At 45.9% G+C, this 15757-nt stretch overlaps 1 protein-coding gene across 3 annotated transcripts in view; it reads right to left on the bottom strand.

Moving 5' to 3' along the window:
- SLX9 (SLX9 ribosome biogenesis factor) overlaps positions 1–15757 on the bottom strand; it is a 39190-nt gene that overhangs the window by 2458 nt on the left and 20975 nt on the right. For all 3 annotated transcript variants that reach the window (XM_014891710.2, XM_088167742.1, XM_088167743.1), the window contains exons 3-4: positions 5242–5310; positions 2036–2189 (exon numbers count right to left, since the gene is read on the bottom strand). In XM_014891710.2, the coding sequence (XP_014747196.2) occupies positions 2036–2189; positions 5242–5310 (223 nt within the window). The remainder of the gene's footprint in view (positions 1–2035; positions 2190–5241; positions 5311–15757) is intronic.

Here is a 15757-nt window from a genome sequence, read left to right as displayed (position 1 = left end):
CTGACACCACGGAGCTCCAGCCTCTACAGCCATCCCTTACAGGGATACTCAGCAAGAGGAGGGAGCCAGCCCTGCTCTGGTTCCTGCAGTAGGATCACTGGAATATAACACACTGTAATGCAGGATGGTGCACTATGTGCAGAAGAGGCACAGCAACAGATACAGATCTGCCATCTCTCTATGCACTCCTTATTCCTGGGCAAAGTCCCAGGAGACCAGAGGTGTAATACCATCCCTTGTGATGCCCAATGCCAAGGGGCAGCAGAGATTTACCACAAAGCCAGCATTAAACCTCAAAAAGGGACACGCAGGAAGCACAGAGATTGCTTTGGGGACTTCTGCTGCACAAAGGGAGTTGCTGGTCAAACTGGACAGTAAGAAAGGAGAAGAAATTTCCATTTTTCGGGATTACACAAATACAGAAGTTAACAGGAGAAAGAGGCTGGGAAAAGGCTCTGCCTCCAGCTCCTCCTCAATTCGTCCTGAAGCAGAGCCCCAGCACACAGGCCAGGGGGGAGAAAGAGGGCCTGTATCCCACCTCTCTGTTGGACCAAGGAAGAATATCCCATACTAGTGGGGATAGCTGGGGGCTATGGCCACCCCCTGATCTGCCCCAAAGGTCAGGAAACACAACAATTTCTTCAAGACAGCAGGATCTGGTCTCTCTTTACAGTGACCTCCTCTTCCTATTTCCTACTCTGGCATGCCATTCTCCATCCTCTTCTTTTGCACTTTCCCCCCCCCATTCTTCCTTTCTTCTTACTCCCCTTGCCTCACATTCCTTCACGTCACTCATCTCCATCCCCATCTCTATTCAATCAGTTCCTGCTCATTTTCCTTTCCTAATTTTTAACAGCTCAGCACAGGAACAATTTCTGGTCCCAGTTTGCCTGGAATGCTCACAGAAGCTCAGGAAAACTGTTTCTCAAGCTGGATGGCAGCCCTTGGTCACCAGAGCAGGGCTTGCCAAATCTGTGTGTGCCACCAAGCCATGTTGGTCCCTTCCGAGGTGAGCAGCTCTGCAGAGGGTGACAAAGCCTAAAGGAAAGTTATTCTAGAGTACATTCCCCGCTGGATTTCCCCTCAAAACCACCAGCATGCTGCCTGTTCACTTGGACCCTGTTAGCAGCTCAGCTTCATTACACTTCATTGCCTTCATTCATTATAAAACAGAATAAAAACCTCCCTGTAATGCGCTTTTACCCTGCAGGAGATCAAATTCCTGGAGAATCTAATCTTTTATTAATACTGCTGACAAATCACCAGAGTATTACCCTTCCTTTCTGTAATGATTCAAATCCTATAAAAGCCTCCTCTGATTATTTCAAACACTTCTCCTATACAGATATTCAGGAAGCCAGAAGCCAGCAAGGGGAAGCTCCTCCATGGCAGTACCAAGAGGAGCTGGTTTGGGGTTAGCAGGTCACAGGCAATGCAGGTGACATCAGCCCATGTCAAACTCCCACCTCCACTGTGCCAACTTGGGCTTCTAAAGGGAGAGACTTTTGGCAAGGGTCTGGGATAGGGAGAGAGGGAGCTGACAGTGCACAGGGAACAGCCAAGTCAGCCGTGCTCTTGGCTGAAGTCACACTACAAGTAACAAAGATTCTGGCCAGAACACAAAGGGTGCTCCTCAAAGGGCTCCAAGTGCCTCAGGATAAAGCCTAGATGAAGGTCTGGAAGGATTCAATGTCAGGCTGCAACATCACAAGATGAGGTTATCAGGTGAGCTCAGCAGCATTACAATATGGACATCCACATGCCACTCCTGCAAATCCCAGGACATCTGGATGCTCCCAGCCTGTCTCATGCCAAACCTCATCCAAGCAATATGGTTCCCCTCTCAGCTGTGGGTTCAGAAGACACATTTCATCTTTTTTTTCTGGTGTCAAGTGAAGCATGAAAAGAGTTAGAATAGAGTTGAGAATGAGACCCTGCTCTCCTGACCAATGCCTGTAGCTACAAGCTGGGCTGGAGGACATTCCACCCCACAGCAAGAAGGGAAACACACAGCCCATCTCTAAATGGCACATACCTTCTGAGAGGCTTCCTTCCTCTGCCACCTGTGGTCAGGTAAGAGAGCTCAGGCAGGGCTTCCATCAAGGGCTGCATGTCTCCCACCACAGGTGTTGCCTTCCGCTTTGCTTCAGCTTTTTGCTTTTGCCTGGCCATCTTTACACTTTCTATTTCTGCATCAGAAACAAGACATTACTGGAAGAAAGGGAAACACCTGCAGGAGGTAACCCTTGAGCTATGAAGTTCTAAGTTGTTTTATCATTTACACAGGCCAGAAGTGATTTAAACCAGGGAAAAATAATGAACAAAATGCAGCTGGGTCATTCCCTCCATTGATGTATTGGCTTGTAACTATATACATCCCTTCTGACATTACAGTGGGAAGTGAAATTCCCAGAGAGATTTTGTCTGTTTCCATCACTTACACTGTTCATTGCTCAAAGCAAAATAGCACAGGAGTCTTGGTGTGGCAAAAAACACACAGACCTTGCATGGAATTGGGAAACACGAGGGAAACCTAAATACAGTCAACTCTACATCTGGCATTAAGCAGGCACAGCCCTCTCTCTGCATTTCTTTTGGGACCAAACAACAGTCTCCTAGTACAGACAGAAAAGATGGACTCAATGTCAGTTGTTTACTTAGTTTGAAGCAAGTCAAGGTTCCACCTTCATGACTCATGGTGGAGTGCAAGCAGTCAGATGCTGGATAAACTGGACCCTTGGAAAAGCACTGCACCAAGTGGCAGATGCAGATGGCTTTTCTCAGCTCCAGGTTTCCCAGTCTCCCAGCAGCAGCTCTGACAAGGGTGTGGGCACACAGAGCTCCACAAATGTTACATCTGTCTCCTTCTTTGCCTTAGGAGGTGGGCATTAAAAGCCACAGGCTTCTGTCTCTGATATAGCAGTAAGTCCCACAGCTGCCCACACTTCTCAAAGCCAGCAGCTTCCAGGGTGAGCACCAGCAAAATATGTCCTTTAGGACAGCCCACAAAAGCCCAGCACTGCTACAAGCCTCTAGCTGAATCCAAGATTCAGGTCCCACCTGACCCACAAGTGCCTTGGACAACTGCAAGGATGTTCCTCAGTGCTGAGCTACAAACTCTTGGTGTGGACATGACAGTGTGCCAGAAGCCATGGGGCTGAGCTGGTGACACAGAGAGGCCAACAGCTCCCAAGGCAGCACAGCCACAGAAGCCAGCAGTATTTTTGGTGGGAGCACAAAAGCAGCCAGTCCCACTTACAGACCACAATCCTGGGTCTAACCCTGCTCCCACAGTCAAGGAAGCAGAACTCAAATTCAGGGGCTGGCTCCTTTAATACCTTTCCTTGCTTGTTCTCCAACTCAGCTGAGTGGAAGAGCGACAATTTTTCATAAACTACGTTCTGCTGTACATGGATGTTTGTGACAAATCAGGATTGGAAACACTTCTCCTCACAGCAATCCCTGCCAAGAACACAGCTTTCTGTTCTGCATTACTTCTTTTTTTGGTCTGGCTTTATGAAGCTGACTACTTCAGTGCTTTCATAAACATTATGTGCTCAAAATTTTCAGACACCTGATTCTGCGCAAACATCCCAAATTCTTTTCCTATGAAGTCTTGTCCATCTGAGGAGCCATGCAATATATATATTTTTAAATGTGCATACTTCTAATGTCTGAAGCATTACATAAGTTTTTTCCCCTCTCTAGTCTCTCCTAAGATTACTTATTGGAATGGAAGAAAGTTTTGCATTTGCACTACTGGGCTGATCTTTCGTTCCCAGGGTCTTGGCATCCAGTGTCACAAAAGCAGCCCTGGGACAAGAAGAAACAACAAACTCAGATTTAGAAAAAACAGAGATGCAGTGATAACTTCAGCAGTCCAAGCTGGGCTCTCTTCTGGGGGACAAAAGCACTTCCTCCACAAAGAATTGGCAGAGTTTTTAGGTACTTCTGTGCCTGTAAAGCACTTCTAACATCTAGTATCTCCTAAGACAGATAATTTGGCCTGGAGTTTACTGTCTTGGTGGTCTCCTCAAAGCAAAGCCTCTGCATTTCACTCGTATTCCCTCATCTTTGTCATTTCAGAGCCAAAAGAAAGGGAAAGAGGCCACAGCAGGGCCAAAATAGCACACATGATTTTGGGAAAGATTGATGCTACAAAGGCATCAAGGAAGGCTGGATTAAGACTGTGTAAGGATTCTGCTCCTGGGCTTTTTTAAAGCAGCTGACCTTCACTAGCACATCCATCTGTGTTCTGTGTCCAAGCCAGATGTCAAGGCACTCAGAAGCTGTTGGCTGGTTGTTAGGGAGGAGGTTTCCTTCACACTCATATGTGTTAAAGTGGTACCTTTTTATCTAAGAAGAGCTAGACACACCTTGATGGCAATTGGTGAAATCAAAGGTTAATGAACTTGGGCTCAGAGCTCAGGCACAGAGAGCATTTGGTGCAGCAGAAAGCCACATCCCTCTGCCCCAAACACAGTCTGCATCCAGCTCTGCTGGGCAAGAAGGTGTTAGCAGGAAAGCCTGTCCTAAGAACAGCTTCAGATGACACAAGGAATCTCTCTGTTTCACTGGTAGGCCAGTATCCATCCACAGCATTCCCTACTGTGCTAAGACACTCAAAGCAAAAATAGGAAAGAGAAGCATTTCTGCCATGGGCTGGGTTTGTTTAGCTCATATTTCAGTGTCTCCAGAAAGGCCAGACTGTCTGGTAAGTGGGTTCACTGACCTGCAGCATGTGGGAAAGAGCAGGAACACAACCAGCAGTGTCCAGAGTTCTCCCTTACCGAGGGGGCAGGAGAGCCCACAGTCAGGTCTCACCACAGAGGTTTGGGATTAGCTGGTGGCAGCATGGAGCTCAGCTCCAGCCTGTCCTGCCACCCCCACGGCTCCTGGGTGAGGAGCAGCTCCACTAGACAGCTACTCACATCTGTACTGGAGTTTTGAAAGATAGGAAAATATGCTAAGCTTACATGGGCACAGTGCCCTTCTGCATAAACAAAGGGTTGATGTAGTCACATGTATTACACATGGTAAAAAATCAGAAGTGGAACTGGGACAATGACTAAGTCTTGGTGCTCAACACTGAGAAACAATACCTGGAACTTTTACGCAGTCCTGGGGAGGGACGAAGATTTCTGAGAAGCATTCAGCTTCTTCCAGCACTGTCACCCAAGCCCAGAGTACAGAGATCCATCAGAACCATGTTCCCCGATGCCCTGTCACAGGAATACTCACTCTGCAGCCATCTCTCCTTCCTCAGCTTCATCTTCTCTTTTTTGGAAAGAACTGTTTTTTCTTCCAAGCCTAGAAGAGAAGAGACATGAGATGGAGCCTGGCTCCTGCATAACAGATTCTGTTCAACCCTTGATGCTTTTGAACTTGCTGACACAGAAGGCAGGCTGTGATCCAGAGGCTACCCTGCATCCCAACTTTTAGCCAGACAAACCAAATCTGCCTTGCTGTAAGTTAAAAAAAAAGAAACAAGTAAGCAGATCAGATCATGAGCACAGGATCACAGAATAGTATGGATTGGGAAGGACCTCAAAGCTCATACCATTTCAAACCCCCTGCCGTGGGAAGGGACACCCTCCACTATCCCAGATTGCTCCAAGGCCTGTCCAACCTGGCCTTGAACACTTCCAAGGATGGGGCAGCCACAGCTTCTCTGGACAACCTGTGCAAAGGTCTCTTCACCCTCACAAGGAGAAACTTCTGAAATAGATCCACTTGTAAAAAAGACTAGTACCTACTATTTACCAAATTCAGTATTTGGAAAGCACTGATATCCAATACAAAGTAAAATACTGTCACAAGTATTTTTATGGGAGATCTGCTGCAAGTGCTATAAAATTATCTTATCTTGTATGTTTAAAACAAAATTGACTTTAGCCAACTTTTCTTCTGAAATGTGCTGTAAATACCAGAATTCCAACAGAGTAACAAGCTCCCCAAAGACCACTGCATTCACTTTAGCTTATTCTTAAGTCTGGGGAAGAAAAAGCACCTCCTTTTTCCCCCAAAAAGAAAGAGGACTAAGGAATTCAATACATTTATGAAAACAACTCACTAAGGACAACTTTTCTGAAGTTACAGATCCTTTAGGATGATTTAAACAAAACCATCCTTTAGTAATTTCTTAAGAGCAGAATAAACCTGCCGGGTCTAAGGGGACCTTTCCATAAAACTAACAATCACTACCAGGTTTTGAGTTTCTAAGACAGGGAGAATGAAGCTGGAGCTTCCACAGCCTCGTTTCCCAGAAAAATAAATTCCCCAAAAAGCACTTACTAAAACCTCTTTTGTTGTGGTGTCAGAGCAGATGCTGAAACAACAAATTACATGGTCCAATAACCAACTCTGAGTTACGCCCACCCCGATCAACCCCCACTTCTGTGGTTTCAGGGGAAAAAAAAAAGGATCAATTATAGTCAATTATCACATATGTATTATTATTATGATGGAATTATTATCCCACCCCAATGATCTCCAGAAAGCTGCCTGAACAGGACACCACAGCTGCTCCAGCCTGCCCAGATTTCAGCCATGGCAGTGCTGGGAAGATCTGCCCCTCATCTGGAAACACACTCATGACTTCACTGGAAAAATATCACCTGGCAGCATTTGTTAATGAAAAAAAGGCCCAATTCAGCCAGCTGACCTGGCTAACTCTAGTAATAATAACAGCAATTCAGGTTTGGGTTGGTGTTTTTTTCCTCACAGTAGTGGAATATTTAAGGAAACACAAAAGCTGTTTTCCTGGCAGGAACCCAACCTTGCTGCTGGCTGGGGGAAGGTGGCCACAGATAACCAGAGGGTGCCTGAGGGAAAGGAGCTGCATCCCTCCTCTGCCAGCAGCCAGTTCCTGCCCTTTTCCATCACTTGGCTCCCTAGACACTCCAATTTCCATAGCCTAGCCTGCCCTCAGAAGGCTGTTCAGCTGTCTGAAGGTGCAAAGTTGTGTTTGGCAGCTTCCAGTTGCGAAGGCGAGTGCCAAAACCGCTGGAAACCCACTGGAGAACAGTGAAGGCAGAATTGAGCTGGTTAATTAACAGCACAGACTGTCCCCAAGATTGTCTTTTATTTTTATTTAGCTAGAAGCACCTCTGAGATCAAGCCAAAGCACAGCTCCATTTTAATTATTTTCCTGTGAAATCAGAAGGGTTTGAATCCTCCTCTTCAGCCCATTGCACAGGTAATTTAACAACACTTGCCTTTGAAACCCCATGCACAGAGTAAAGGTGAGCAAACCCCATTACATTACGGGTAATTTCCATCCTGTAAACTTGACAATTATTCATTTTAGTGAGAACATGGTCTTTTCTTTCTTCCCTCTGATCTGTGCAGTACAAGACATGCCAAATACAAACAGGTTAAAAAAAAACACAATAGCTTTTTGTTGCCTACATCAAACATTTGGAACTACTCCTGGCAATCTTCAGGACCCTGTTTTCGTGACAGAGAAGCAGATTTTTGAGGATGGCTTTCTTAATTTCAGAAATCTCGAGGTTTTTTTGATAAAGGACTCAGACTAAAAATAAAAATTGAACACATATATATAACTATTTTTCATAAAGAACTCCTTAAAATAAACATGTCTATAAATCCCACCTTCGAAATTCCCATTTTATCCTTTCTAGGCATTCAGAAAGAAGCTGGACTAAGTTAAAGCTGTAACACTACAGGCTTCCCTGCCCCAAGATCCCACTATTTAATTTTGGCTTCACAACCAAGAGGGCTTGACAGTTCCAGGAAACTACATTACTTGGAGCATTGGGCCATAAACAGAAATATTCAATAAATCTGTGCAATGCCACATGGACAGAGGAGGGTCCTTCAGCACTAGACATTTGCTTCCCCCTGCAAAGCTCCACCTGGGCTATGAGACATTAAGAAACAAAATCTAAGATTCATTATTATTCCAAAACCCCAATGATACATAACAGTAAAGCTGTTGCTGCTCAAAACATAGTATTTTGGCAAAGTGAAGTTAAATAATAACAGATGTTTTAATTTTAGCCTCACTTGGATAACAGCAAGAATGAGCATATGCCTACAGCTGTGGGATGAGTTCATGAAGAAAACCAGACTAGATCCAAAATCAGAATCAGGGTGTGGTTTGGGGTTGTTTTTTTTTTAAATTACAGTGTCACTTGTAAATTGTGCACTACTCTTGTCCAATGAAAGGGCCTGGGAAATAGTAAGGACAGTCTCCTGGGGCACAAGCAACAGTGCTGTGACCTGGCAGCTGTCAGTGCACAACCCCTGAAGGTGTTCTTGTTCTAAGAACAGAGTTGAGAAAGAGCTGGACAACACGGGCCAGGCAAAAAGCCAGCCAAGATATCCTCTGGCAGAGAAGGCTCCACAGCTCCCTTCCCTCATCCCACCAACAGCTCTCAATCCCAAATCCATGACCTCCAGCTCCACTGCTCCCAAAAGCATTGATGCAGAAGGGTCAATAGTGTCACCAAGGCTTGGAGGTGGCAAGGACAGAGGCAGGGGGCTGTATCCAAGCTCTTTGTCCTCTTGCTGTTAGGGGAGCCCCCAGGGACACCTTGGTACCTGTATGTGGGCACAGAAAACACATGGTTGGGTTTTGCCCAGTCCAAGCCCTGTCACACCCTGAGCAGGTTTGGGAACCAGTGCTGGAAGAAAAGGTGCCAGCTCCTGCTGGGCCAGGACAGGCTTCTCCATGGATATAGCATTTAATTTGCTTTTCACACTTAATTATTACAAGGAATGCAAGCACTCCTCCTGCTGCAATGTGGAAGGCATCCTACAAAAAGTGGGATCTGCATTCTCTGCCCCTTCAGATCCCCTAGTTATTTGAAGCAAAGCCTGGCTTACCACTGGAAACCCAGAGCAGCAGTGCAGCTCGTGTCCTCACACCAAGGTCAGGGCTCTGGTAAACATCCCCAGGCTCCAAGCAGCCCCAGCAAGTGCTCCCAGTGCAGCAGAGCTCAGGCTCAGCTCACAGAAGCACACAAGTGATGTTCCATTTGAGGCACATCCCCTCAGGAGATGATCGGGAAGTCACAATCTGCACAGCAGGCTGTGAAAGGTGACTTCAGACACAAAGTCTGTCCTTCCACACGGTGTCTTCAGCACTGCTGGCACACTCAGCCCCTGCCACACGGTAAAAGCACCTCCTCTGCCCAAGGAGCATTTCCATTTTAGGTCCTCATCCTTAACACCTGCATGTTCTCAGCAGTCAGTCACAGACAGGCACACAGAGGATGCTCAAGGTGGCTCAGTGTGTCACTGCTCCTAAAGCCACTTGTGCAGATGAAGGTTATTTTTATAACCAAGGCTGAAATGCCACAGGGAACCCAGATTTCAGAGCCAAGCACGCCACGAGCACTGCAGAATGCCTTGTCTGAGACAGGAGCTTGGTATTGCTATTTCAGGCTCAGAGAATCAAAGAAATCATAGAATGGTTTGGGCTAGAAGGGACCTTAAACACTAACTCCTTACCAACCTCTGCTGGAGGGAAAAATAAAAAGAAAGGTCTCAGTACTCCTTGACATGGAAAACTTCAAAGCCCACAAAACAAATGCAGAAAGGCTCACCCACAGACAGGTGCCCATGTGGAAACACATGCCATGTCAGGGACCTTCCAAGACCAGGTATGATCTTCAAGAAACAGAGATTTCCAGCTTTGGGAGAATGAGTCTGCTTACAAGAAAAGCCATTTTAACCCTCCCTCCCACCCCTTTCTATGAACATGCAACAAGTGGGTGTATGTTTCTTCCAACAAAAGAGTTCTCCTAAAGTATAGTAAGTTACACAGTGCAAATATTCTTATTTGTCAAGGAATGGCATGGCAAAAAGTTGACTTTTTCCTTGCTGTCTCTGGCATGTATTTGCTCTCTGTGCAAATACATAAACAATTTAAATACTCGTGATTACAGTGAATTGAATTTTATGCCCAGCAGCTCTCAGCAAATTCTGCTGCAGCTTCCAGCCTTACAAAAAGTCACTCAGCCACAAGAGCAGCAGAGGCTACAGCATCAGTGCACCAACCCTGGAAACATTCAAAAATTGTGTGGATGTGGGTCATGGTTTAGGGGCACACATGGTAGTGCAATGGGAATGGTGGGACTCCCAGAGCTTTTTTAACAATTCTATGATTGTAAGAATGGCAAAGCCTTCTTGCAATCAAGCTGGTCCAAGGAGCTGTAGGTCTGCAGCAGCCTCGGATTTTCCACACTCAGCCAAGAAACCTGACCATTCCAACATTCTGCCTTAACACTGTGAGCAGAGAAACCCCACCAGAGGCTTCTGAGGGCAACTTCAGAAAGAAGAGAACCAACCATGCTTTCTTTGCTTCCACCACCACATAAATAAGCCCAAGAATCCCATCTCCAAGAAGTGCAGACAGATCTGAGGCCAAATGCTGCTTCAGGCAGCACCAGGGAAGCATGAACCCCTCCCTCATTCAGAGGAAATAATGCTGGCTGGCTCAGGATATTCCTGAAGAGTAGAAGTTGGTGAGCTTGTACAGTGGCATTAAGCATTGACATCCAGTTAAAGCAGCTTCCTCTGCTGCCATTCAGACATAGAGGAAGATACAGGAACATATATATGTATATATATATATATGGGTATATATTCCTCAAGATCAGGCTCTCGGGGAAAGCTTATCTGGGAGCACAGGCAATCCTCACTTCCCAAAGACCAGCTTTCCCAAAGGTGAAGCACCCAGCCCCAGTAGAAATTTTGCAGATAAGCAACAAGCCCTGCTTGGGCTTACACCACTGGTGATCCTTTGCTTTGTCTGAGGAGGCCACAAGTGAGCCATTTGTCCTCCTTCCAGCCAGCACTCACACTCATTCTGGGAAGCAGCACATCAACTTGGGGTATGAAGCACTCCACCAGCTGCAGAGCATCTTTCCAGAAAAAGCCCAGGGCAACCAAGCTGAACATGAGCCAGCCATGTGCTCTTGCATGAAGAGCAGCCAGTGGTGGCCTGGGATGCTCTGGGAGGGCTGCCAGCAGGTCAGGGAAGGAGATCCTTCCTCAGTGCTCAGCTCTGGTGAGGCCACATCTGGAGTGATGGGTGCCCTTCTGGGCTCCCCAGGACAAGGGAGATACACACTTGGGGCAGTTAATACAGGCAAGGGCCACTAAGATGATTAAGAAACTGAAGTATCTTTTACTTGAGGAGAGGCTGAGAAAAGAGCTGGAAAAGAAGCCTCAAAGGAAATCCTTTGAGTGTGCATAATACCTGATGGAAAGGAGGAAGAGGAGGGAGACAGACTATTCCCAATAGTACTAGTGACAAGAGACAAAGAGCACACACTGAAACACTTGGTTTGGGGATAACTTTTATGATTTTTTTAAACACCACTTGTTTTGGGATAATTTTAATGTTTTTTTTTTTAAAGTGTCAGGAGGTTAGGGAGCCCTCAGGTCTCCATCCATGGAAATATTCAAACACATATAGACATAGTCCTAAACAACTTGCTTTATCTGATCAAAGTGGACCACAAAAGCAGACTCCAGTGAGTCTGCAGCACAATTTGGACAGCTGGCAAGAGTCCTCTCACATAGGATAAAAATTTCTATTTTAGCAACAGAGACACATGCACCATAGTTATTTGTGTAGATGTTGCAGTTTAAATAAAGGGCAGTGAGAAGAACAGAACACCATTTCTAGAAAAGCTTGAACAGCAATGAAACTCTGGAATGAGATTTATTCTGAGACCAGGAGTAATTCATGTTTACCAATGAGTAAATTCTCTCCTTAGGGTTTACTAAAGGAGGCAGAATACTGAAACATTGCTATGCTTTTTGACAATGCCTTGCAGGCCTGCATTTGAAAAGAGAGATTTTCCCCAAAATATCCTTTCCTGCTAATAAGATTACCTTTGACTATCCTGTCTTTTGAGAAGCTGTAAAAATCAGTAGTTCAGTATCTCTGCAGTATTACATAGTGAAAGATCTAGATCTGAAACTGTTACACTATTGTATTTTATCCAGTGCTTCTAATTTATGCAAAGAGCAACAAGGGTCTAGCTTAATTTCCTTGTCTTTTAACTGCATATTAGCCAGTAGACAATTAAATTGGCATTCCCTAGGGAAGTTTTCTATCTCCAGCCACTGGTTCCTATAACCCCTCTTGTACTGTTTTTGGCACCTGGCATTTCTTTCACCTATGCCTTCATATATGCTCTTTCAGCACCTGAGGGGAGGCAGCTCTGCTCAGCTGGACTTATTACATTCCCAATGGATGGATTCAGTTGAGACACTGCATTTTATCACAGAATGCTTTGTGTTGGAAGGGCCCTTAAAGATCATCTAATTCCAACCACGGCTGCCTCAGGCAGCATTTTATGCTGCATTTCCCCTCAAAGCCAAAGCAGTGGCCTGATGGGGTGCTGGGGAAAGGTGAGAGAGCAGACAAAAATAGAGAAGAGAGGGAAACAAAACACAGATTTAAAGATGTTCACAGGACAGAGGGACAGACTTCCAAGGCAGACAGATAAATATGTCACTGTCAGGTACCACTGCAGCACTGGCAGCAGACCAGCTGCACACAGGAGGAGGTATGAGACATCACCTAGAACGAGTTGTGGAGTTGTTTGCTGTTTCTCAGGGGTTGCAGCAAATATCAGAATCTGTTCTATCTGTTATATGCAGAGCCCCACCTTCCCCCCAACTCCCACACACAATACATTTCATGGATTTATTTGTTTGTTTGTTTGTAGAAGTATCGAGTTTTCCTTTTTTTTTTTTTTTTTTTTAACTCAGGATTAGCATTCAAAGCCATCTTCCTGGGAAAAACAGGACATGGAGGGATTCAGACAGATTGTATCATCTGGAATCATTTCTTTAACCGAAATGAGGAAGGACAGGCAACCAGACCGTGTTCAGTGTGCAACTTGGTGAATCAAGTGCCCACAGGAACCACTCCCTTCATCATCTGACAAGGCAGGGATGTAGCAAGAGCTACAGGCAGACCTTTCCTCAGATTGAGATGGAAAACAAGAGGCAGGAATCCCAGGGCCCAGCCCTTCCATCCTGCTAAGCAAAGACAGCGCACACTTCACTTGATTGCAAGTGTCAGGAAAGAAGAGAAACTAATAAAACAAAATAAAACAGCATTGCCAGCTGGTCAAAGGAAGGGATTGTCCCACTCTGCTTGGCACTGTTGTGGCCTCACCTCGAGTTCTGTGTGCAGTTTTGGGCACCACAATACCAATAAAAAGACATCAAGCTGATAGAGAGTTTCCAAAGGGAGACCACAAGGATGGGAAAGGGTCTGGAGGAGAAGCCTTATGAGTGGCGGCTCAGGTCACCTTGCTCAGCCTGGCAAGACTGAGGAGAGACTTCACTGTGGTCTTCAACATGCTCCCAAGGGCAAGCAGAGGGACAGACACTGATCTCATCACTCTCATGATCAGTGATGGGACTTGAGGAAAGGGCAGGGAGCTGAGTCAGGGGAAATTTAGGTTGGATATCAGGAAAAGACCTCTAAGATCATCAAATCCAATCACCAACCTACCAAGGCAGGTCCCACCATGGGGCCATGTCCCTAAACACCACAGATGCCTTCTGAACACTTCTAGGGATGTGACTCTACCACTGCCCTGGGCAGCACCTTCCAATGTCTGATCACCCTTTCAGTGAGGGACTTTTCCTCAGTATCCCATCCAAACCTCCCCTGCTGCAACATGAGGCCATTTCCTCTGGTCCCTTGTTCCCTGGGAGCAGACCCCAAGCCTCAGCTGGCTGCACCCTGCTTTCAGGGAGTTGTAGAGAGTGAGAAGGTCTCCCCTGAACCTCCTTTTCTCCAGGCTCAGCTCCCCCAGCTGCTCCTCATCAGGCTTTTGCTCCAGACCCCTCACCAGCCCCACCACCCTTCTCTGGACACAGGGAGAATCTCCCACCACACACACTGAGGTCAAGATATGTGATGTTTTGGCACATGGGGAAGCTGGCAGGGATTGTTTCAGGTTAATCACACAGGTCCTATTAAAAGCTGCCTTTGGCCAGAGGTTTTCAAAGAATTTTAATGGACAGAATCCAATGTGAAATGGTAGCAAGACTTTGCAGCAGAGAAACATTTTTTCCCACATTAAGCCACGTATCCATAATGGATCCCCTCTGTAGGTGTAAGGGAGGGGTGGGAGTCAGAGCAGTGAAGACCACCAGGGAGCAAGAAGGACAAGGTAGATTTTTTTGCAGTCTCTGTGATGTGAAAGCCTTGCAGAGAGACAAATCTTCCTGCCAGTAGCTACTCAGCTCCTAAATCAGGTCAATCACTGACAGATAATCTGAGTAAGGGAGGCACTGCCATTTCCCAGGAAGCAAGATGTTGACTGGGATTACTCCAGCCTGGCTTCCAACAGAAGTAACCACTGAGGTAGTCTAAGGCTTCTGAAAATTTATGACCAGTGGAGAAAAACGAGCAGAAACAGGCAAGAAAAGCAGCACCAGCAAAACAGCAATGCCCAGACCACCACTGGGCAAGAGACTCATAACCATTAAAAGGCAAAAGAGAAAGCAAACACCACTGCAAGGTCCATCTACACCCTTCCCCTCAACACACACACGATGGCAGCCAGTAGATAACAAACATTACTGGAATGAAATACTCTTACACATAATTAATATATTAACTCGTTGGACTGCTGAATGCCCAGTGATCAATACTTAATTATATTTCCAGGAAACAATGCCTGCCAGAAACTGCATTGAGTAGACTCTGCAGATATGTAACTCCAGGGTAAAAACAAACCCATCACAAGATCAGCACTAAGTGGGAGTTACATACAGGAGCTTCAGCAGCACAGAGAGGAGAAAAAAGATCACATCACAAATGTCTCCACAGTGAAGGAGGAAGAATTGAGCCATGAAGGTCAAGAGAAGACTGTCAAAACTGGCTGCAATCATAGTTTCAAATGACAGGAGCAGAAGGATGAAGCTCTTGCAGAGAACAAAAGGGGAGAAGTGGGAACAGCAAGGGAAGGGGTAGAAACAAGGACATTAAAGGAAGCTGGGCACCCACAGGACACCATTAAGTGTCCAGTGAGGTTTGTCCTCCAACAGAAAGGTGTGGAGCTGCCACAGCAAAACCAAAGGCCACAGAAAGTCCATCTGGGCAGACAGGGAGAAGAGTTATCAGGAGGATCATTTCTGTTCCTAGCCTGGTGACCTGAAGCACCTACTCACTAAACCCTCTCTTCTCCACAGGGCACACAAGGCACAGATTGGACAGATTCTCTCCTTCCATCAGTTGAGAAGGAATAAGCATTCAGGGGCACAGCAGAAAGCAGAAAAGAGCTGGGAAAGGAGAGGAGAGAATTCCCCCCTACCATTACTTCCTCACTGTCTAGTTCAATACTTCACTCCAGCAACTTCTATTTGAGAAGCAATAGTGCTTATGCCAATCAGTGCTTTCCAGAGAAATCTGAACCTGTGACTTTTTAAACATGACAGCTGACCCAAAACTAACATCCTAGCCTGGTATCTGCACCCCTCCATCTCCCATGGCAACAATTATTCCAACAGCAATATGGACTTGGACTTGCCCAAAGTAATAAAAGACTGCCTGAAATTTATTCCTGAAGCCTTTCCTTCTTCACAAGTGTCCAGAAATACAAGTGCAAAACCATGAGAAATCCTAGAAAAACCTCTGAAGATCCACACAAGTATTCTTCCCAGCTATCAATTTCCCTGATTCTTCTTGGGAGATTTGCTAAATTAGCATCTAAAGGGTGTAATGCAATCCAGACCCAAGGAAAGGGAT

This window comes from Sturnus vulgaris, chromosome 7 (genome assembly GCF_052056855.1).
Source record: "Sturnus vulgaris isolate bStuVul1 chromosome 7, bStuVul1.hap1, whole genome shotgun sequence".
In the NCBI taxonomy this organism is placed as follows: domain Eukaryota; kingdom Metazoa; phylum Chordata; class Aves; order Passeriformes; family Sturnidae; genus Sturnus; species Sturnus vulgaris.
The sequence above is the reverse complement of the archived record's forward strand: the minus strand, read 5'-3'. Positions and strand labels throughout refer to the sequence as shown.